Source organism: Onychostruthus taczanowskii, unplaced genomic scaffold, assembly GCF_017590055.1.
Source record: "Onychostruthus taczanowskii isolate IOZ18803 unplaced genomic scaffold, ASM1759005v1 scaffold23, whole genome shotgun sequence".
Lineage (NCBI taxonomy): Eukaryota > Metazoa > Chordata > Aves > Passeriformes > Passeridae > Onychostruthus > Onychostruthus taczanowskii.
In genome coordinates, this window is record NW_024499573.1 from 5,361,366 (window position 1) to 5,383,803 (window position 22,438).

Sequence of the window (22,438 nt, forward strand, 5' to 3'; positions counted from 1 at the left end):
ATGTCATGGAAATCTTGACAGCTTTAACAAATTATAATTAGAGTATTTGTTTATGTTTTGAGTCTGCATCTGTTTAATTGGGATATTCCATTACCAGTATCGTCTATATGACTGTTGTTTTCTTAAAGAACTTTGAAGAATGAAATAGAGGTTTGTCCATAAACTCAGATGTTGTTTTACTCCATAAGACTGGATTTTGTAGCAGTATGGCAGAAAAGAGGAGGGTGTCTCTTTTGCATCTGAATATTACATCAAATAGCACCTCCTTAATAGCTGACTTTTCTTTACATCTTGATACCTAATCTCATATTTTGCCACACCAACCTTGCCACATTTAAAGTAAGTATGTTGTGCTAAAAATAATGTATATTTCAAAATCACATTTCTCCTGCTGCTTAATACAGCCCCCAGTTAGTAACATATTCCTATCAAAACCCCTCCAAAAATGTGAATAAGTTCAGCCATGTAAGTGATACAATCTTGGAAAGGAATGCAATTGAATTTACAGGAATGACTGTCAACCCTAATTTAGTGTCTACTCTTTTTTTTTGTATGGAAGAAAGACCAGAAGCCACAAAGCTCCAAGACTTAGTGGACAGAAAAGATAATTTTGTGCAAATGTTTCTAGCTAGTTTCACTTATTGGAAAAGTGAGCTAGTTATTTGTAAATCAGTAAAATTCAGGAACTGAATCCTTTTACAACTGAAATATCTTGTCGTCTCTTCTATCCCAGATTAGTGGAAGATAAGAGGAAATGTTTTCCTCCATCATGTTAAAAGCCTTACCTTCATCCAGGTCTTCAGAAATGAACACCCATACATTTTTTTGGATTCAAAAGGATTTGGTCACATATTTTTAACTGAACTGTATTGAATTGTTGATGGTCAAAAGGGAAATTCAGATCTCCTTTCATGACAGCTGTTTTAATCCAGGCAGTACACTGTCCACTGTAATGGGAGGCATATTTGCTGTTCACAGGAGGCCTGGCATGAGAAAGTTACAAAGCAAGGGCTGATATAGCTAAGTACTTTGGAAGCTTTGCCATGTGTTTCTTGTTTCCTTGGAGACTGTCAAGGAGTAATAAAACTATGTAAGAGGAAGATCTTGAAGAGACTTTATCGGAAAAACCTTCTGTATGTTGTTATAGCATTTGGCTCAACAAGCATCTGCAAAGGGGAAATTATAAGTGACACTGGGGGTTTAGATGCCATAGAGAGGATGCAGCCTCTTAGTAACTCTGACAGCTCTGTTGTGCAGTTCTGTGCAATGAGTGGTCCTCAAACCTTCAACTGCTCCCCCCTGCTGACAGACCAGCTGGTTGTCATTCTGAAGCCGCAGGGAATCCATGATTCCTTCCAATGTACTGTTTAAAAGACCGTAATCAAACCTAGTCAAAAACTACATTGAGGCTTAATTTGTTCCCTTATGTATGTCAGTACTGATGGAACTCATTAAAAGATGACAGGTTTTACTTTGCTCTCTCTGTGGCTGTGAGGATTACTGTTCCTTTAAAGATACTTCCTTCATTTCTTGTGGTATCTAGGAAAATAGGGTAAAATCACCTGTCACTTTCAAGTAGATCATGTATTTCTGTACCACTAAATTATAGCAAAGTAGTAGTGATCTATGCAGCACTGAATCCATAAGGCACATTGCTCTCTTTTGGTATTCCACCTCAGCTGGGAAAGGACATCTTGCATGACCAGGGTTAAAATGTGTCCAAGGGAAAAACAATATTACTATTAAAAGGATTGATAATATTTGTGGAAGTTAAGTTCTTACTGCTTATTTATTTAGGATTTTTAATTAAAAAAATGATGGAGCCAAGTAACTGTTTTCAGTGTGTTAATAAGTTAGTGTTGTGTAGCTCTTGGCTTGAACCTTGTATAAGAGTATTTTCAGTGTTTATTTCCTCTATTAGAAAGTCAGTGTCCTACAGTTTGTCCACAAATGATGTTACCATCTCTTGTTTATTTTTCTCCATAGCAGTACTACTATTAATAAGATTTGTGTTTGCTTTTTCTGCAGAACCCAAATCAATTTCACAGTTGCTATTGATTTCACAGCCTCCAATGGTAAGAATAAAAATAAACATGTTGTGCATGTTTGTGCTGTGCTGTTTTAAGTGCACATATGTGTGTGTTTGTAACAGTATTCAGCTGGCACCATCTGGGCTTGGGATTCCATTTTGTCAAGCAACAGATGAGAGGCCAATTCCTGCCTAGGAAAGCAGGACAAACAGAGCAGATAAAAGTTGGAAAAGCTACATATAAAATTTAATAACCAGAAGCCATTTGCAAATATCTGTGTTGTTTTTGGTTATTATTAGTACTGTTTGGTTTTTTGGAACTGCTGGAAGAAAACTTAGAAGAACCCATTGGGAAGGGCCAAATAGTTCCAGGGAGACTGAGGCTGATGTGGGGTTAAGCAGAGATAAGTTGTGATCCTCCTCCAAAGCTGCTTTCAGAATGTCATAATACTTTTGTAAATTTCGTCTTAAAAGTGTATAAATTGCACAAAGCTACAAGTTTCTTGCTGCCCTTTCAATGCTGAAATACAGCTACTTCTGCTAAAATGTATTTAGAGCTACTAAAAATCTACTACCTTTAAAATTTATTCAGAACACTGCATTTTTATCTGATATGACTTCTCATTTTTAAGAGAGAAAATTCAAGTGATGAAGTGATTCAGTTTTAAAGTAAATCTGATCCTTGCTTCAACAGGTAACCCTTTACAGCCAACTTCTCTGCACTACATGAATCCCTATCAGCTGAATGCCTATGGCATGGCACTGAGAGCTGTTGGTGAAATAATTCAGGACTATGATAGTGATAAAATGTTCCCAGCTCTAGGTTTTGGAGCTAGACTTCCTCCAGATGGAAGAGTATCACATGAATTTGCACTGGTAAGTAAATAAATATGTACTTTTAATATTTATTTACTACAACAGAATTTTGGGAGTTAAGGTTGTAGTCTTAAGCAGTTACTGGACAAGTAAAGAAGAATGAATGTGCTAAGTCCTCTGTGCTTACTCTAAATAGTTGTTTCAAAACTTTTCATCATAGTGAAGTTACTTCACTGTAAGTTATAGAGAGAAATCTGGAGTCAAGAAGTCCCTGTAGGCCAAAATTTCTAATAAAGAGAAGTGGTAATCTTTAACCTCAGCTCTAGCAGCTTGAGAAACAGATGCTTTAAAACTTCAGACTGAAGCTAATATCTCTAAAGAAGCAAATGAATCATGTTCCAAGATGATATTTCATTATTATTATTACTATTCTGTCTCATTTTCTGGGATCTCTATCTTTGCAGGCTGCTAGTTCAGAGACGTAGGGATATCTAAGTGGACTAAAAGATGAGTTGATAAGAACAAATCTGAGATTGCTCCATGGGTCAGTTAAATTACAAACCTAAAATCTACCAGGATTTGCCAGAAAGGTGATGCTTGTGATTGGTGTTGGTGGTTTATCTACTTGCTTATTTTGAGGTTTTTGTTCTTCTCAGGGTAGGATAAATTTGACAGAATTGTAGCAAATGTAGATGTATCAGGGGAGTTCTAATCAGTTAGCATCAAAGACATGGCAGCAGATTGGAGACACTGGATGTGTATTTCTTCTGTCAGACTGTGCTAGAAAAGAGTGCTACATATCTTACCTCAGGGAAATGTTTTCCACATAGAAATGTTTTCCTTAAAACAGGTGCAATTGCAAATACTCATTTAAATTGCAGACTTTGGAGTTTGTATTGCAAGTCCAAATATATTGATACATCTTTCAGTTTTAAGGGTATTTCTAAAATTAATTCAGTTACTTTATGAGTCATTGTGATACTTTTACAGAAGAAAAAGCTCCACATACATACATATATATACATATAAATATATGTGTGTGTATGTATTTCCTTCTTTATATAATCATTCATAGCTGTCTCCCATGTAATGCTTTGCAGTGTTTTCAGCTCTCTTTAAATGTTTTAGACAAATTCTGTCTAAAATCCCGTTTGGTTGTCTAGATTCTCAGGCAAGTATACTTTACCTCAGAATGAGGTCCTGACACACTAAGCCAATGAGGTGTTGGCATATGAAGGAGAATAGGATGATTTGAAAGATCACAGATAATTTTCCTGGCCTGATATGGGTCTGGAATTCTGCTTTTGTGTTTGTAGTGCCATCTGTAAATAGGTATCCTCATTAAAGAGTCATCATGGAGATAGGTAGTAAAATGCCTATCCTAAGAACTTACAGTGCCAGCCATTTTGTGGGCTCCCAAGGAGTAAATTCCATACTTCATTTCTTTATAGCAGGTCAAAAATAATTTTTTCAATGCAGAAAGATCGGGCCAAAACAATGAAAAGTTTATTATTTACCTTACACACTTCGAAGCGCATGAACTCAGGGTCTGGCTACCATTTTTTATTTTCACATTTTTAAAAGAATAAATCGTTGAGCCTGAACTCTGCTCCTAAACATGCTTCCAGATTTACATCTGACCTGTAATTCATACCTTAAATCCACACAGGGAAATGCCTGTTTCTGTCATATGTATGAAGGAGTGTTTAATTACACTAAAGCTGGTGTTTATGTCTAGGAGCCAGTCCTAGTGATTCAGACTGCTGAGGCTGGTAGAACTCCTTACCTCAGCAGTTAACACTCACAAGCAGCCATGGCACATACACTGGGCATTTGTAGGATCTCTGAATAGCACCTGGAATGCTTAGGTCTTTGCCTTTTAAATATCTACACTGGGTAGTGTTCATTAATCTATGTAGTTTTTACTTCATAATTACTTATACTGATTAATTATCTCTTGTTTTCATTAGAATGGAAACCCTCAAAATCCATACTGCCATGGAATTGATGGTGTAATGGAGGCATACTACAGGAGTCTAAAATCTGTACAGCTTTATGGACCAACAAACTTTGCTCCTGTAATTAATCATGTAGCCAGGTAAGCATCACAACAGGTGCTGTGCTGAAACTTCTTTGTGTCAGAACACTGCTGCATATACAAGGCTGGCAGTTACAGAGAAAGGTATTTACTGACAGTTGTTTTGTTTATTCAGTCCCATAATTACCTTGTGACTTTGACTATATTTGAAGACCATGTGCTGGTATTATGCAGAATTTAATTGCTGGTTAATAAGAAATACAAGTGATCCAGTTGACCAGCCTGAGTCAAAATCTTAGCAGAAATCATAGGAAAATAAAATTTTTGTCATGTCATGTTCCTTTTTTGTCCTTTAGAGCACAGAATTATTGCTTCACAGAAAACGCTTGCATCTATCAAAAATTTTTATAAGCTCTGAGTTTTTTTAGGTATGTGTAGTTTCTCTAATCTCTGAATGTCCCAAATGTCAACAAAATCTTCCAGGTCTCTCTGTGCCAACAATTCCCAGCTGGCAGTGGTACTTCTAAGGCAGTGATACAGCTGTCACCATTGGGGAGCCATGGTGCTGTTATGTAACACCTCATCTTACTCCTCAAAGTAAAAAGCTCCCTCTCTTTGTAGAAGTTTCTTAAGAAGGATAATGTTTTGCCTTATTTTGGTAGACAAGATCTTGACTTCTAATCCTGAGCTCAAGACCTTGGCAGTGTAATACCTTCATGAATTTATATAGGAAAGTGATATGGCTTAGGTGATTTGCTGAACAGATTTTATTTTATTTATAGACACAAAGAGCTACTGGTTACAAAATAAAGAAGTAGGGATGTGTAAATCATTGTACTGGTAATATTTTATTTATGAGCTTGCAAAATAGCTAATTTTAATAGCAAGAGATATTTATGTACTATCTGGTTTGCTGTTGTTAGTTCTACAGACTAGCAGAAAATAGTTTGCAAATTCTGTGGGGCAAAGAATTTCCTGTGCCCCTTAGCATGGCTAAATAGCTGATTTAAGCTATTTATCATTAGGGATAGTTGTTTTGTCTTCAGATCATACCAAATTATGTACATTAAAATTATGTACATGTATATTATATTGCTTGTCATCTGAGAGTATGTCTCCTTTAATCTTCCCTTTGACACGATCTCTTCAGTAGCAGTTTTCCATATATGTGGCACTCAGTGTCTGCATTAGCCACATTATCTGGAAATCTAACCCAATAATTTTTCTGACTCTTTTTCTTCAGAACTGTCATAGCAGCTGAGATGCCTGACCCAGAACTTGGCAATTTATCTCAAGCCTGCTGTTCATTGCCAAAATTGAAATTTTTGATCCAGTTTTATCAAAGCATTGGCATAAAATTAGTTCTTTTTCTCACCAGTTGTTTTTCAGGAATATTTGCCAACATTTGCAGAATAACAGAAGACTGTCCACCAGTATTAGTAGTCCTTCCACTGAACTTTTGTCTAAATATCAATTTGTCGCAAACTTTGGGAGCTCCTCCTAGTAGCAAATTATATTATTCCCCACTACATTATGGTGGGAAAGCTAAGTGTCTTCACAAGGATTTCTACTGCATGATCATTCCTAGAGCAATCTATGTATCAGTCCAGTTCTCAGTAACATCATTTTCCTTCAAGGTTCAATTTCTTGATTATTCTGGTGACTCTCATAGCCATGGTTCTGCCCTGCAGTTACTCTTTGAATCTACTTTCAGCCTCAAAGAAATTTCTTCTTTCCACATCCCTCCTACTTAAAATAATGCCTCTGATGAAATCTCTGTAACCAATGTCAGGTAATATTATCCTGTTGTGATCTTGATATTCTTTGAAAACTCTTTAGGCAGATAATGATTTCTTTATCCTTTCCCCAGTTAGAGTGTTATCTAAACTACACCAGATTCAACTTAGTGTCATCTCCCATCTCCCTTCCTCATGTAAGATCTTTCTTGCAAAAGGCTTTGGAGCATTTTAATCTGTGAAAATTTTGAAATAACCAAATTTCTGCTCTATTTCTTCAGTGTAGATATGTAGACAGTGTTAAGTGCTCAGGAAGGATAATAATGTTTATTTTACTCTCTCATCATACCTTGTCAATGCAATCATCGTTGAAAAGTTTACAAGCAGTGTGGAAAAGTGAGTTAAAAGAAGTCTCTGCTTGGCAATGAAAATGTGTTCCATGGTAGGTCTTGCTAATCTCAATATTTAATTATAAGTCCCTACTGCCAGCATGCAAATAGGTGATATCCAACAGGTTCACTGCTTGTATGGCTTCTTTACCCATCTGGGTCCTGGGGAGAGGGTGGAAGGTGCTGACATTCTGCAAGTCAGTTGTGGCTTTCTCAGAACTCTTATAAATGTTGTGGCTGCAGAATTGTATTTATCAGAAGTACTTGCTTGCCAGTGCACTGTGTTATCATCAGAGAATTTTGTAAGCATATGTAAGCATCATGCCCATCACTGAGCATTCTCTGTTCAGTGAGCCAGGCCTTTCATATTCAGTGACCAAAAAATAGTGAGTTATTTGACAGTCATATTAGGCATTTGGGCATGTATTGAAAAGTATTCCTCTGGCAACTAATTTTTTTGTCTTTCACTGCTCTCTGTACAACTCACTGCCCAAGGTTCTACTTCTTGACTTCTTCACAGCACCAAGAGCCTTCATAAAAGGAGGAACTGTAGTGGCTGTGAAGCAGCAAACAGCTTCCCACAAAAAAAAAAAAAAGTTCTTCTGTTCAGGCCATATAATTTAGTGAGGGTTTTTGGGCTCACTCTCTTTCAGAACTTTGCAAACCTTCAAAAGCTGCTCATTTTCAAAGAGTAGTTACTTCTTGGGTCCTTTGACTGAAGTGGGAATGGCACTGGGTGTCACTGGTGTTTTATCCTGCATACACCACAAGGAGAAATTTGAGTCTTGCAGGAAAAGGAATGGGTGGTGCAAAGAAATTAGTATCAGAGCCAGGGTTGCAAGGTGCACATTCAGGCCTTTTACAAACCTGCACATAAATGTGAACTATAAATCTGCAGTCGTGGTCAACAGAAAATAACCTGGATTTGTAAGGAAAAAAAAAAAAAAGAGCGAGAAAAATATGCAACATGTTGTTTCCTGTTAAGTTTTATTTGTGCTGCAAACCCAACCATTCAGTATTCATGGATACCCTTCATGTATACCCTTCATACGAAGCTATGTACCCCAGAGGTACCTATTAAATACCTATTAAACAGCTTAGGCTTTCTAACATCTCATGATTCTGTAAAGCACATTCTGCCCATGCTCCTTTTGGTAGTGGTGCAGTTCCCATTTTTCACTGATGCAACACATGCAGATTATCAATATTGTATTAGTTATGGTTTTTTTCAATATTCTCATTTAATAGTATAAAGTCTGTCTTAGTTATGAAAGTCTTTACTTTTGAAATTCACTGTATTTTTTAGTCCTTGGTAGTCAAATTTTACAAATACAGCTTGTTTTCATATTAATTCCTTTTATAAAGGTTTTTTTACTATTATAAAGTTGTTTTTTCTTCCCGTAGATATGCTGCTTCAGTAAAAGATGGCTCCCAGTATTTTGTTCTTCTCATTATTACAGATGGAGTTATATCTGATATGGCTCAGACAAAAGAATCCATAGTGAATGTAAGTTTTACTGAAAGTGTTGAAATAATGTTTGTAGGAATCATATTTTAGGCAATAAAGTAAATTGATTAATAGTTCAGGCACTGGATTTGTTCCATGAGTACCCGTTTTTACCAAATAGGAGAATTATTATGCATAAAGATGAAAAGAAAGCAAAAGTTGAACTTGACCTAATTAGATAGTGTTTTGTGGTGATACTCTTCTCTCTAGAACTGTGTGTTTGTATGATTTTACTCATCTATTTCTTGCCTCCTTCCTTGTGCACATCCCACCATGCAGTTTTGCACAGTAAACTCTTTTTTATCTTTCTCATAATTGCTGACAGTTTTGATCCCCATACTTTTTAAAAACTGCCCCCAACTTTCTGATCCTGAATGGCAAGCATACCAATCATCTCATTTCCCTCAAAACAGTCCCCTAAAACTCTGCAAGTTCCTTATTTCTTAGTTTCTGCATTATTTTCAGTATTTTTCTCTTCAAAACTGCCATGGATATAGCTAATAGGCTGTATTATGAGCAGGTTCTATTGTGTTTTTGCCTGTGGGAAATTTCAGATAAAAGTACTCACAGAAACACTCCTAGACATGGTTGGAAAAGATCTCTACCAGTCGTTTTTAACAAACCACAGTGGATCTAGTTAACAGCAGAATGATGTGTTGAAAAGCCTACATTAAAGTAATTTAGCATCATGTCTGAGTGAATAGTGTAGAATTAGGTGGCATAGTTTTGAAACCCACTTTTAGTACCTCCTGTACTGTTTCAGTTTGTGGGGTGCACATGAAAATCCTGCCCCAGTGTTCTGCCTCTCCCTGGGGACCAAGATGCCCTCAGTCCCAGCCTGCAGCACATACACAGAATCTGTGTAGTAATAAGCTTGGAAATTCATTCTCTAGCCCAGCCTAGAAGTTTGAAACATAATTTCTTTTAGATGAGCTGCTTCTAGGTGACAAAAAGACTCAGCAGAGAAAAAAAGAGCAGCTCCTGATGCTGACTCACCCTTCCATTTGAAGTCTGTGCATAAGAGACCAGCGAGTGCAGTTGGCTGATACCTTGTAAGATTAATTCCTGTGCCACTAAGACATAAAGAAAACCCTGTTTTCAGTAATAGTTCATTTCAACAAATAATGGCAGTTAGTCTACGACTGTCTGGAAGCACAGCAGATGTGTTGTTAGCTTAGAATAAAGGAAGTTTGGGAATATTTGCTATGTTGATTTTTTTATGAAGCCACCTTCCTTTTCCTGCATTTTTCTTGAAGTATGAGGACAGTATACCACGACGGAACTAATTAAATGCTATTCAATAGCAGGTTTTTTCAGTCTTAATAATATCCATAATACTAAAAAGGGCAATGATGTCCAGTGCAACTTGATGTGTATAAAACTCAGAGTATATTTCAATTTTAACATTAATTGTGCTTTTAGGCCTCTTTCTCATTACAGCATATATGTCAGACACATTCTGTTTTACCAAGCTGTTTAAAGGTTATGCTGTCATTCAGGAAATGCCAACATTTAGGTTTATATGCAAAAGTTTTAACTCTGTCTTTATGCTGTCCTTGCCACTTACTGTTTCATATTTCATTGTATCACATAATTCTGTGTCTGTGTGAGTAGGAATCTCTTTAAAGGAAACTTTATTTACAATCAAAAATTAACATTCTAGAAAACAGAAGGTTCTGTACTAAGAGATCAGAAGGTGTACATCTATGCTTTTTTTGCCCAGTGTATGCTCCTGTTTAATGTTTAAAATGACTGTAGACATTTTACCGTTTATCACAATATCTCAATAAGCAACAGAATTATCAGAATTATCTCAATAAGTTGTCAACCCTGATATTTGCTGAATGTTCTTTGGTTTTAGTTGATCATCATCATCTTCATCAAAGGCAGATTCACATTATGTCTATAAACTGATGCTACTGTCAGGGGAGGAGAGTCCAATATTTAAGATAGTGTCTTTGTCATTTTAAAGATTTTACAGAGTTTATTCAGAGAAAGTCAGATATCATCTTTGAATGAAAAAGATAAAGTAAAATTTAAAATCTTACCACAGGCCAATTCTATATCTTGCTTGTCTGTGGCATGGATGATTGACTAGAGTTAAATTTCATTAATGGGTAAATGTAATATATATATATTGCTCAAATCGATTATTTATTTCCTTTTAAAAATGGCGTAAGATCAATGTACAAAATAGTGTCCCATAGTTGCAAGCAGCTGTGTAAGATCAAGAAACAGCAAAGCACATTTAAATAAATGTCAGACTGTTATTAAATACATATTTGCAATTACTGTCAGCTTACAAAAGTTTCTGGGAGAAATTTGTCCTCTTAGTTGTCATATTAGTACTAAATGCTAACATAGTTTGTTGTCTTTAATTAGCATCCTATATGATTCAAAGACTTGGTAATGAAAAAATAAAATAATCAGGTACCTTTCTGTCTTCATCCAAAGTGTTTTGTAGCACTTAAGCAGACAGTTTACACCACTCAACTATTTAGGGGGAAAAAATTGTTCTTTAAAGCATAATTTTTGCATTCTTTAAAGCATAATGTTTTTCATTCACTTTGTTCTCAGATCTCCTATTATTGGCAGAGGTTATGTAATGCATTAAACCTCGTTTTCTTCTTCTTTTGAAGGCTTCAAAGCTTCCAATGTCCATAATTATAGTGGGGGTAGGACCAGCAGAGTTTGATGGTAAGTGTTCTAGTGGTTTTTGTAGTTTTTTTCTATATTTGCTCACAATTTCGTAATATGTAGCTTTTCAAACAAATATTGGTCTTTAAAAGAACATTACATGAAGCAAGGAGTGAGTGCTGCTGGCATTTCCAGCTGGATTGATTGATTGATAACTCAGTGTGATTACAAGCTACCATGTGGAGCTGTGTAGCCCCTCAGGCTCTCTGTTCAAGTCAGAACCATATGGGGGCTCAGCATTTACAGTAAAGTAAGAATACTCAGGAAATGTTCAATTTCTTAAACACAAATATTTAGATGCCTTGTGAAGTGTCAGTTGAGTGGAAATATTGATCTTTCTGCAGTAATAAAATCTTAAGAAAAATAAATACATTTGAGGTGATCTGGATTAAACAAGGTTTCACTTGGTAACAGGAGTGAGCCCTACTGTGCAGCAGCATTGACAGACTATAGCAGCAGGAGAGAAATTACCAGGTTATTTACATATTCTTTCTGTGGTATTCTGGAACACCATTCTCTGTTGTAATAACTAAGCTGCTTCCATTATTTGTATTAATTTATTAAGTATGTATCACTGCACTGTGAAGTGCAGACATTGTGTGTCTGTTCCTCAAAGTCCTAAATAACTTCTTTTTAATTCTAGTACATATGGTTAGACAGTATGCTTTCTGTTGTACATGAAATATACTTAGCATGACTACCACAGATGTTTAGTGTTCATTAATGACTGTACATGTTAATTTTTTGTACACATAGTCTCAATGTAGGAAAAAAGAGGAAAAAAACAAGACAAAAATATTTTATTTAAATTTTATTTTACTGCAAGAATTATGCTGCTTGGCAAGTGGTATAGTAGTCATAAGTTTAAGTATCTTACTCCATGAAGAAATTGTCCAGGTGAACACTTACACTTCAGATGATTGTATGCCATAATCAGTGAGAAAGGACAGTTTTTATTAATAAGTGTGTATGATGGAAATTTGTAAACTTCATTTTTACTCCTGAGAATTCCAGCATAGTCCTGTGTTACTTACCCATTCTCTGACCTCTCCATTGCATTTTCCATTTCTCCCTGTTTGTCTAGTCCTTGGATTTGCCCAGGCTCCCTTTCTCAGTCAGGACATGTTCTTGGGATGTCCTCCCTCCCCCTTTCCTGAAGTTGTGATTCTGTTTGTACTGCAGGATGCAGTTTCCATCTTTGCAGCCACAATCCTGGCATGTACTGCCTCAGGGAGATTCACCCTGAGGTGTGTGCCAAATCTGTGGTCCCTCAGTGCCCAAGAGGACAGAGGAATTACTTCCATTCCAGAAGCTCCAGAGAGCTTCAGTTCTGCCCTCTAGCTGCTCCTCTTCAGATCTCCCTGTTCCCTGGATCTCCCAGCTCCTGGGGGATACCAGAGGGGTTCTTAAAAGTTTGAGGTTTGGGTAGATGACACATACATTTGGCAGAGCTTCACTTAAAGGATGTGAGGGTGACTGTAACAGGTCCCAACAGAAGCATTTTTGCCCAGTATTCGGTATCTGACATGGCCATGGGTAGCTCCCTAGAGAATGTTAAGAACAGACTAAGCAAATATGATATTTCCCTGAATACTGGTTTTCGGTTGGAGTTTCCTGGGCAGGATGTCTTTATGTCTGTTTTGGAAATTTTGTTGTGAAACTCCTTCAAATACTTGTTCAGTCTCCTGGTTTGAACACATGTATGTTTTTACAACAGCATCACCAGGCAACATGCTCTGCAGACCTACTGATTTGTGTCTTTGAACAAATGTACTCTGTTCAGCTTGGCTCCTGATGGTGTCATTTATACTTTCTAGTTCTTGCTTCAGAAGAACTAGGGTTTGAAGTGCTGGTTTCAGTGAATTTAGTAAATTTGTAAACCAGTTTGTAAACCCCTGAGAAGCTGAGGCGCAGGGCTTTGGTTTCCACAGCTCACACTGAAAGAAGGTTTGTAGAGCTGCAGAACCAACATCTCAGCAATAATCTCAGATACCAGATCTATCTATTTCAACACAAACAAGAGAGCAGGTACATCTTTCTACCTAGAGTAGCTTCCAGGTATCTGGACAACAGAGCTTTCCAGTATCCTGATCAGAAGATACAAGAATTGCCCAATAAATTTAACATTTTTTTAAGCGTTTCTCATTCCTTAGCATTAGAAGATACTGCATTTTCAGTGTGAATGTGAGTTATTACCTCTCTGTTCTGTATCCTCTGATATCTTCTGTAACAATAGCTGCCGAGGATGAATTCTTCTCCACCTCTGAAAGTATATATATATTGCCCTACAAAATCAGACATGCTTGCTGTTTTGAGCGATGAAAGGATAAAAACTTTGTCGTAGTCTGTTCTTTTCTGAAGGTGACAATAAAGATAAAAGTATATATTGTCACCATGAAAAAGTGCAAAACAGCTACAAAACATTATGTATTTTCTGATGCAAAAGATCTTAACAGAGTTATCTAAAGAAGAATTGTTGTTTTTTTTATTGCTCAGAAGTGTAAGTTGTCTGAACTTTTTCTCATTAAGATGATTTTATTGTGTACCTGAACTCATAGGACTTTTTTCTTTATTTTCTTTTAAGCTATGGAAGAACTGGATGGGGATGTAGTGAGGATTTCTTCAAGAGGAAGGTTTGCAGAAAGAGACATTGTGCAGGTGGGAGAGAAAATATATTCTCATAGATAGGTTTTACTTTTCCTCTTTGTTTTGAATTCTCGTTTCTCTCTATATTCCTACCTTTCATTTTACCTTAGCAGTGACATACTTTATCTTGAGGTGTTTCTAACAAGCTCAGAAAGTCTCTGTGACAGCTCTAAGCCTTTTTATAACACACAGGAGTGGATCTGCATTTGTTAGGAAATGACCCCTACCTGGCAGGACATTGTTATAAAGTCTTGTTGTTATACAGCCTTGGAGAAGCGTTAGCTACTGAAAATTTGGAGAAACATGGTGTTTCTATTGAAAATGGCATCTGGCTAAAACTAAATCTTATATGGAAGCCATATTTTCCTGGTAATGGCAGAATACATTTATAAAATAGAGTATTTAAGTTGGAAGGGACTTAAAACAGACATCTAGTGCAACTGCCTGGCCACATAAGTACAAGGCTGACTAAAAGTTAGAGCTTTTGATAAGGGCATTGTCCAAATGCCTCTTAAACACTGACAGGCATCCTTAGATTCCAACCTCACCTTAGAACTGCCATTTCTTCTTCTTCTGTTATTCCTCCTATTTGTCAAACTTCATTGTGTTCCCATATTTTTCCTCTTATTTGCAGTTATTTCTGTTCAAGTCAGGTTGGATTTTTATATTGTTTAATAGAATATATATAGAGGAAGAATAAGTGAGCCATATCAATAGCTCATACTGCATGATAATTAAGGTCAGATAGCAGCTGATGAACTTGGAGATATGTTTATTTCCATTTATATGTGGAGGAACTGAAACTTCAAAATGTTTAATGTTACAAATACTGATACGTGAATGTTTAAGGATTGATAACTGCTGGTGGATGTAATATTTCAATACAAGGGCATGTTCAAAACTTGTATTTGACACCTGATTTCATAGTTTGGTTTTATTAGAATACAAAAATAAAGAAAGCTACATAAATATATGGAAATGAAAATGATCAGAACTCTTTTTTCAGTCTTCTTGCAAGCTACATTAAAATTCCCTCTATTTTTTCTAAATGGGGATGAGAAATGAGCATAAGATGACAAATCAAATTACCCTCATACTCTTTTAGGATATACATTAAAGAAAGTCATGGATTCCTGAAATCTAGTAGTTGAAAAAGATACTTTTTTCATTTTTGCAACATACAGAGATAACAAATGAGAAAATGACACACCAAAATTCTTAGAAGAGTAAAACATGCAGGTTTCTTTGGTCATTGTTGTTTTCAAGGTAGGGACGATGTAAGACAGCTGAACAGGAGATAAGAAATTGTTTCTCATTTTGTCAAAGCCTTTGCAGTGTTCCTTGGTGTCCATACTGGGCTGGAGAGGGGCTGTCTGTAATTTGTTCTGTAAATATCAGTGCTTTCAACAGAGCACTTGAAAGTGTGGGGTGGACCCCAAGGTTGTATTTCTGCAAAGCCCTGTGTGCCATGTCAGACTTTTTAAAGCTAATTCAGGTATCTTCTGGCAAGCATTACACTAATGTTTAAACGTATTTAAATAGAAGCAACATAATTTCTCTAATAAAAGCAGCCCAAAAAGCTTTAAAGAGCATAAATGGATAGAGTTCTAACATATTATAAACAAGATTTGTGAAAATGCTTTACTTTGAGATTACTAACCTGTGCAGAAAAAAAAAATGCAGTGAATACCCTTTTGTATTTCTTTGGAATTCATTGCATATCAGAATTGTAATAAAGTGTTTATTTATTATTAATATATTTTAATCAGAATGTTGCCCCATGCCATATTGAATTACCCAAAGACAGTATTATTTTGTGCTCTTTTTCTGTCTAAATACTAAAAAATATTTACTTTATAGACTAACTAAATAAATAAAAAGGGATTCTGTCAACCCATCTAAATTTGGTTTGACCTTTATTTTGTATTTAAGAGGCTGAAACTGATTTGCCTTTATAAAACTAACTACTCAAAAAATAATATTTTTTTGTCTATTAGGTTAATTGAAATTATCTGGTGAAATTACCTATTAATTCTAACAGTATTGTAAAATATTTTGATTAAATTAGTACAGGAAAAGTTTGTTAACAGTGAGTCACTGTATGTGTTATATTTACTACTGGCTGCAACTCATGTAAAGACATGTTCTTCACTGTTTCCTCCTCACTAGGATGTGTACATGTTGTGGGACTCTGAATTACATGTGTACCAATTCTTCCTCAGTTTTGTTTAATTTCTGCTCCTTTCTTATCCTTTTGCTGTTTAAGACATTTTAGAAGAATATTTTCTTATAGTGGTGCACCTGTTGTTTCTCCTAAATTTTGCATATCAGCCTTTTTAATTAAACTCTTAAATTCTAGAAAAAGCACTTGGCATTCCATCAGTTTCCCTTTGGTTTCTCTTACGCCTTTCATTCTATTCCTCTGCCATCTCCACGTTAGCTGTCCTTGTACATCTCTAGGTTTGCTTTCCTATCCATAGTTCCTCCAGCTCCTCTGACATCTCTGCAGTGGGAGGAGGGGAGAAGAGCTAAATCAGGCAATCTGTGTTGTATAATTGCGTTTCAACAATTATACTCTGAAATAGCCCCACTTTGCTACAGAACAGTGGTCTGAGATTTCAGGTCTGCAGACTAATGGGTAAGATGATCTCCTAGGATGGGATACATGTTCTTTAACTCAGATTGCATGTACTTTTTACTCAAGGGAAAAAAATCAAGGATCCTGGATTGTTTCCTTTTTTTATGCCAGTAGCAAAAGATTCTCACTAAGTATTATGAAATCCAAGCCAGGGCTGGGCAGGTAAATGGTTTAGGTGTTGAACATCTGGATATCACATAACAAGTTCTTTTTTAAAAAGTGTTTTTTTAAAAGTGTTCAGGTGGTTCAGAGTTCTACTAGGTATAAAGCAAAATGGTCAAAAATTTGACGTCATCCTTTCTGTTTTGTTCACTTCAGAGGTCAAAAAAATGTACTTACCAAGTGCCAAAGTGGAGGCAGTCTGGTGGGTGGCTGCAGGAGCAGGGAATGTAAGCTGAGAATGGCTTTCTGAGACAAAATTACCTTCTTACATGGAAAGGATTGAGAGATAACCCAAATATATCAGTGAAGCCTGTCATCAGCAACCTGAGCTAGCCATGGCTCTCACGAAGGGGTTCACCCAAGTGAAAGTGTTACACAATTTCCATTAGAAGGCAGATCTATAAAAATTGAGATACAATGTGTATTTATAAAATACATAACATAAAATGCAAAGTATGTATGTGTACATTAAAACTGTGTGAGGTAACCTGTTCATGTACTCTAACCCCCTAGGTTGAGCTTTCTTATTTTTATGTTGTAAGATATATTCTGTGTCTGAGTGAACATCTCTTTTGTTTTGCAGTTTGTGCCATTCCGAGATTACATTGACAGAAGTGGAAACCACGTGTTGAGCATGGCAAGACTTGCTAAAGATGTGTTGGCTGAAATCCCAGAGCAGTTTCTGTCCTACATGAGAGTCAGAGGAATAAAGCCATCACCTGCACCACCCCCCTACACACCCCCGATTCACGTGCTGCAGACTCAGATATGACTGCTCTCAAGTGTTCAGCATTTATCACAAGTCTCTGGATGCAGCAGTAGCTTCTGATAACTTTTTGGAGCTAGAAAAGTTCTCTTCACATACCAAAATTCTCCTATTAGTTGCATAAGCAACTGGAAAGCTTTTAAATGCTAGGAGCAAAATGTTGATGTTCTGAGACTTTTTTTTTAGTCCAAGCACCCTACTTTTTTGATGTATTTATTGGAGGGGGGAAGCACAAGTCAGGTTTTCAACGCAGAAGATTGGGTCCTCTCTGAATATTATGTGTATATAAATGTATAGGAATGCTACTACTCTGTATCAATGTTTACATGTTACTATTTTTAAATTTCAGTACTTTTATAACTATTCTTAAGAATAAAAGTTTGGAATATTGACTCACATGTCTTCTAGCTCGCAATAGTTTGTCACAAGATAACAAGAGAAGCAATATCTCTTTGAATGTTTGTCCAGACAAATACAAATGAAAGCTAAGGACAAATATATGTATTAAAGTAACTGAAGTGCATCAATCAGTTCTCAGTAATCCATTCATCTCATGTATTGAAAATTTCAACTCCTAATTGTGGATAACATAATTGCATATGACTTATAACTAGCTCCAGACTGAGGGGGAGGTATGTGTATTTTTTCAGAGCTTCTCCAATTTCTAAGTTTATCTAAGTTTACAGTTTTTTAAACTAACTACTGAAACAAATTAGAATAGTTACTTGCTATAATTAATTAAAGAAAATTACCTCAATCCAGAACTATCATAGTATTATAGTTGACTCACTGAGCTCGTTAAATCATATCATGCATTTCTTAAAGCACTGGAAATTTTGCATCAGAAATGTCTTTTGAAGTGATTACAGCAGATGTTTTATAATGGACCATTTTAAGCTCTGAAAATTTTAAATCTTAACTTTTTTTTTTTTTTGTCTAGATTGCCCAATCAAAGGGATATTGGGCTTAATAATATTTGGGTTTAATATTGTCATTTAATCACATTTCCATTCAGGGTGCATGAATAATAAAGTTAATTAACTGGTTTAAAAATTGCACAACTATGTTGTTTTGTTCACAATTTTGTGTACGGAACTACCCAGAAAAATTTATTATATGCCTGTTCATATATAATTACAAAATGGTTTTGCATGTATATTTTGTACAAAATACACAGTTTTGTGAGTTTGTGTCAGATACATTTTATTTAGACTAATGGCCTTAAATTTCACAGAACTCCTGAAATGATTGTGAATTGCCTTCAAATACTGTTTAAACTGAACATTATTTTTTTTTGTGTCACAGTTGTAATTGTCTTGTATACGTAACTTTTTTCTTTGCATATAACCTGTTTACTGATTCTGTTTCTTACTACTGTATGTTGTAATGTACAGTATAAAACTAAGGTGCATTTTTTAAGCATGAGAAGTTTTTTGCCAGAAAACATATCTTCAGTCTTAATGGCATAACTATGTAAATGCAGAATCTTCCATTTTTAAATATATTTAACTTCCTTTAACTATTTCATGTGGGAAATTACATTTTCCAAATAATTATTCTGTTAACAAAAACAAAAAAAATCTTTTTTTTGTAAAACAAATCTTGTTTTATTTTTATTTTAAAACCGTTTTTACATAAATGGATTTTAATTTTCTCACCAAAATATGTATTTCTTAGTGGATTGATGTTGCATGAGTGAAATTTGATACTTGGCAACTACAAATTTTGATGAAAGTGCATCATAAAAAGTAAGTTTAAATCTAATATATGGTGGTGGTGTTCTCCTTTCATCTTCTACATTTATTTTTTGCACAAACAGTGTTGGCACTTTTGAAAAAACTGAAATTACACTATGTTTCTCTTGTTTCATTTGATTAGACAAATCTTTATGCTGATATTTGTGCTGGTTCCCAGTGTGCCATGTATTCAACATATCACTAGAAGGCCAGAAAACAAACTCACTCAGCTGAGAGTAATTAATTAGCTCTGATTTAGCCAGTACCTTTCATTAGTTTAAAGATTAATCTCAGAACTAATCCAGCAGTTCATTTAACACGTGAAAGAACTTTTAAAGAAAGTATTTCTTTAAAAGTATTACTTCATCAAAGTTATTTTGTCCATCCAGCCTAAGTACCAGTCTGTTCTATTCCACACTGTCAGGGTTTTCTTCTTCTGTTTAGTATTGGGTTCTAAATATATCATATTTAATGGAAATAAATAGTTGTGATAAGTGGACTGAGAACTCTAGTGGCAAAAATTACAAATCTCTTTCCAGACCTGTGAGATTCTCTGTCTCTGCTTGACATCTTGAATCTGTAACATGTGAGAATCATTACATAGACTCATTAACGTAGACTGATATTAACTCTCACTCCAGTTTTGGGATGAGACTTAATGCTTGGAGCTTGAATTTCTCCAGAAGATCACCTACAGCCATTTTTACTCCTGGCTTTATCCTCAAGAATAATGGAACACAAAATTCTTATTCCTTCCCAGGAAATGCTAGCTGCTAGCAAAATTTACTAACTTGCCATGCCTGAAGTGTAGCAAAGAGTACCAAAGGTAAAAGGTGACACGTTGCGTGACAATTGAGTTGTCCTGAGAGAAACTCTTGGCCTTGACAAAAGCTCTCTTCCATTGGTATCCATCTTGGAGTAGATATTTTCTTCATGATATATGCAGAAAATTTTCTGGCACAAATGTTCCTTCAAATGAAAGGGACACTGGCTCATGGAGTCTAATTCAAGAGTGACTCCTAAGTTTGATTCAGACTAGTGAGGAAATTATGCTAATCTGGAAGAAGAAACTGGTTTGATCTTGGTTACAAAATAGAATTTTGTCGTTTTAGGCAAAGATGGAAAGCTATACAGTAGAATTTAGATGGATTTCAAATCAGCTCAGAAGAGTTTGTTGTGTGGTGCCACAGGGAGGTGTCTCTAGGAGATGAAGAGGATTCAGGAGGGTGGTATTCTCTGAGAAGTTGCATTTTGGAATGCCGGAAATTCTCACCTAAGTAGGAAGGGGTGAAATTCACTCCAGGACACTTAATAAAATGGTTGAAACAAACAGAATGATAAATTATTTATCATCTTTAAGAACTAATAAAAGGATACATGATGAGAAGATACACCAGTGCAATGGGAAACCTGGGAGCATAGTAGGAGGCCATTATAATTGTTCCAGAAGTTATTTAAAAAGAAAAATCTACAAGAATAGAAAGAATATATAGCTATGTATAAATGTAAAAGCAAGATATGTGTAAAAAAGAATATAAAAACTCCAAAAATTTTATGAATGTAAAAGCCTAATGAGACCTCTACTAGAAAGGGAAGGGAGGTTAGCAAGAAAATAAATGTGAAGTTAAATCAATTATTTTAAAAAAAGGATGAGCATTTAGTCCATTAGGGAAAACCTAAATACTCAATTCTTTTTTTCCTTCAAGCTTCACAAAAAAGGGATAATAATTGAATTAAACAGTCAATTAAAAATAAATAAATCCGGGTTTACCTCTAAAAATAAATAAATCCAAGGTTTACCTCCACCAATGAAAATTTGCTACTATTACACAGTTTGGAAACAATTTTCTTAAAAAGCAATACAATGAGCTTTAGGATAAGAAAGAGAAATGGCTGCTTTAAGACATTTTAGAAACAAAGCAGGATACTGGCCTTGTTTGAAGTGTTGTTAAGTATTCTGAGGCTGGTTAGATTGTTCAGAAAAATGCTATTAGTCTTCTAGCATCAAACTCAAGAAATAGAACAATTGCTGTTCCATAGGGACCTGTCTTGTTGTTGGTATTACTTGGCTATTTCCATTGATGAAGCAATATATAATATTTTGTTATTAAATTATTAGATTATATCAACTGGAGATAATTTAATTGCTTCCAAAAATTGAATTAAAACTTGAAGTTATTTTTATGAATTAGAAAAACTGCCTGAAAGAGAAGCAAATTCAATCAGGACAAATAGGCAAGAGTAGTGGAGTAACAAAAATCTACTGCACAGTTACAGCACTTTTTGGCTGTGCAGCGATTCTTTAGAACAGTGTCTGAGGTTGTAGTGGATCACAAAACACAGAGTGAGGGGAAGGTGTCATAAGAAAAATGCTGAATAATGGCCACCTGAGATAATCCAAGTTCTCAAAATGATAAGGCTTTGGCTCATGTACGAGGTGCAGTTCTGGGACTTCAGATATCACATGGATCAGCTGGAAAGACTCAGAGGGCACTGAGGACTGCCAGAACAATCTGGGCAAACGATCAGGGAGGATTTCTATGGGGTAACCCTCCCCAGCAGAGGTCATCTCTAACTGAACTACCAGAGCAGGGATCACGCATGAGAGCAGGACCAGCCCCCCTGAATGGACATGTGGGGAAGCAGGTGGGTGTCATTGCAGCAGAAATATTTTCAGAAGGACAGACCATGTCCATTCCCATTGTTGGGTTGCTGTTTCACACTGTTCATCTTTTTCATGTGAAATGTGCTCTACTTTTAAACTGGCTTATAGCACTCGTACACATTTTCTGCAGCGCTCCATGGTGGATTTTTGCTGCTTTGCCACTGAGTTGGTAGGGTATGATTTCAGGTGTTCTTTCCAGGCAGCATTATGCATTGCCATGAGTTCACAAGTGACTGTAGATGCCTGTTATTTTCAAGCTGGCCATCTAAAGGAAGGGTGTGGAGCACTTCAGTTTGGAGCATATGCCTAACGCTGAACCATTGACAATAAGGAATTTAATCATTGGAATTTTTATTTGATGATTTTATTTTGCAAACCATCGAAGGCATTGAAGTGACTGAGTGTACTTACAGACACCTCATCCTGCAGAAGGTGCACAAGTGCTGTGAGACACCTGTCCAGGAATCATGCAGTGTGGATCCTGGCAGTGTGTGCCACAGGTGGTGGGAGAACCTTCCCAAGCCCCAGCAGGCTGTGCCTGTGCACTGAGCAATTCCATCACTCCTGCACTGCTTTGTTTCCCGCGGGCAAAAATTCTGCCCAGCTCTGAGAA

At 36.0% G+C, this 22,438-nt stretch overlaps 1 protein-coding gene across 4 annotated transcripts in view; it reads left to right on the plus strand.

Annotated features, from left to right (window-relative positions):
• Positions 1 to 19,182, plus strand: part of CPNE8 (copine 8) — a 70,833-nt gene extending 51,651 nt beyond the window's left edge. For 3 of the 4 annotated variants that reach the window (XM_041405480.1, XM_041405481.1, XM_041405482.1), the window contains 7 exons: positions 2,029 to 2,075; positions 2,724 to 2,905; positions 4,816 to 4,943; positions 8,413 to 8,515; positions 11,155 to 11,212; positions 13,797 to 13,870; positions 17,242 to 19,182. In XM_041405480.1, coding sequence (XP_041261414.1) covers positions 2,029 to 2,075; positions 2,724 to 2,905; positions 4,816 to 4,943; positions 8,413 to 8,515; positions 11,155 to 11,212; positions 13,797 to 13,870; positions 17,242 to 17,430 — 781 coding nt within the window. In that variant the 3' untranslated portion in view covers positions 17,431 to 19,182. Of the gene's footprint in view, positions 1 to 2,028; positions 2,076 to 2,723; positions 2,906 to 4,815; positions 4,944 to 8,412; positions 8,516 to 11,154; positions 11,213 to 13,796; positions 13,871 to 17,241 lie in introns of those variants that run through there. The other variant, XR_005952737.1, reaches the window with a different exon arrangement.
• The last annotated feature ends 3,256 nt before the right edge of the window (positions 19,183 to 22,438 follow it).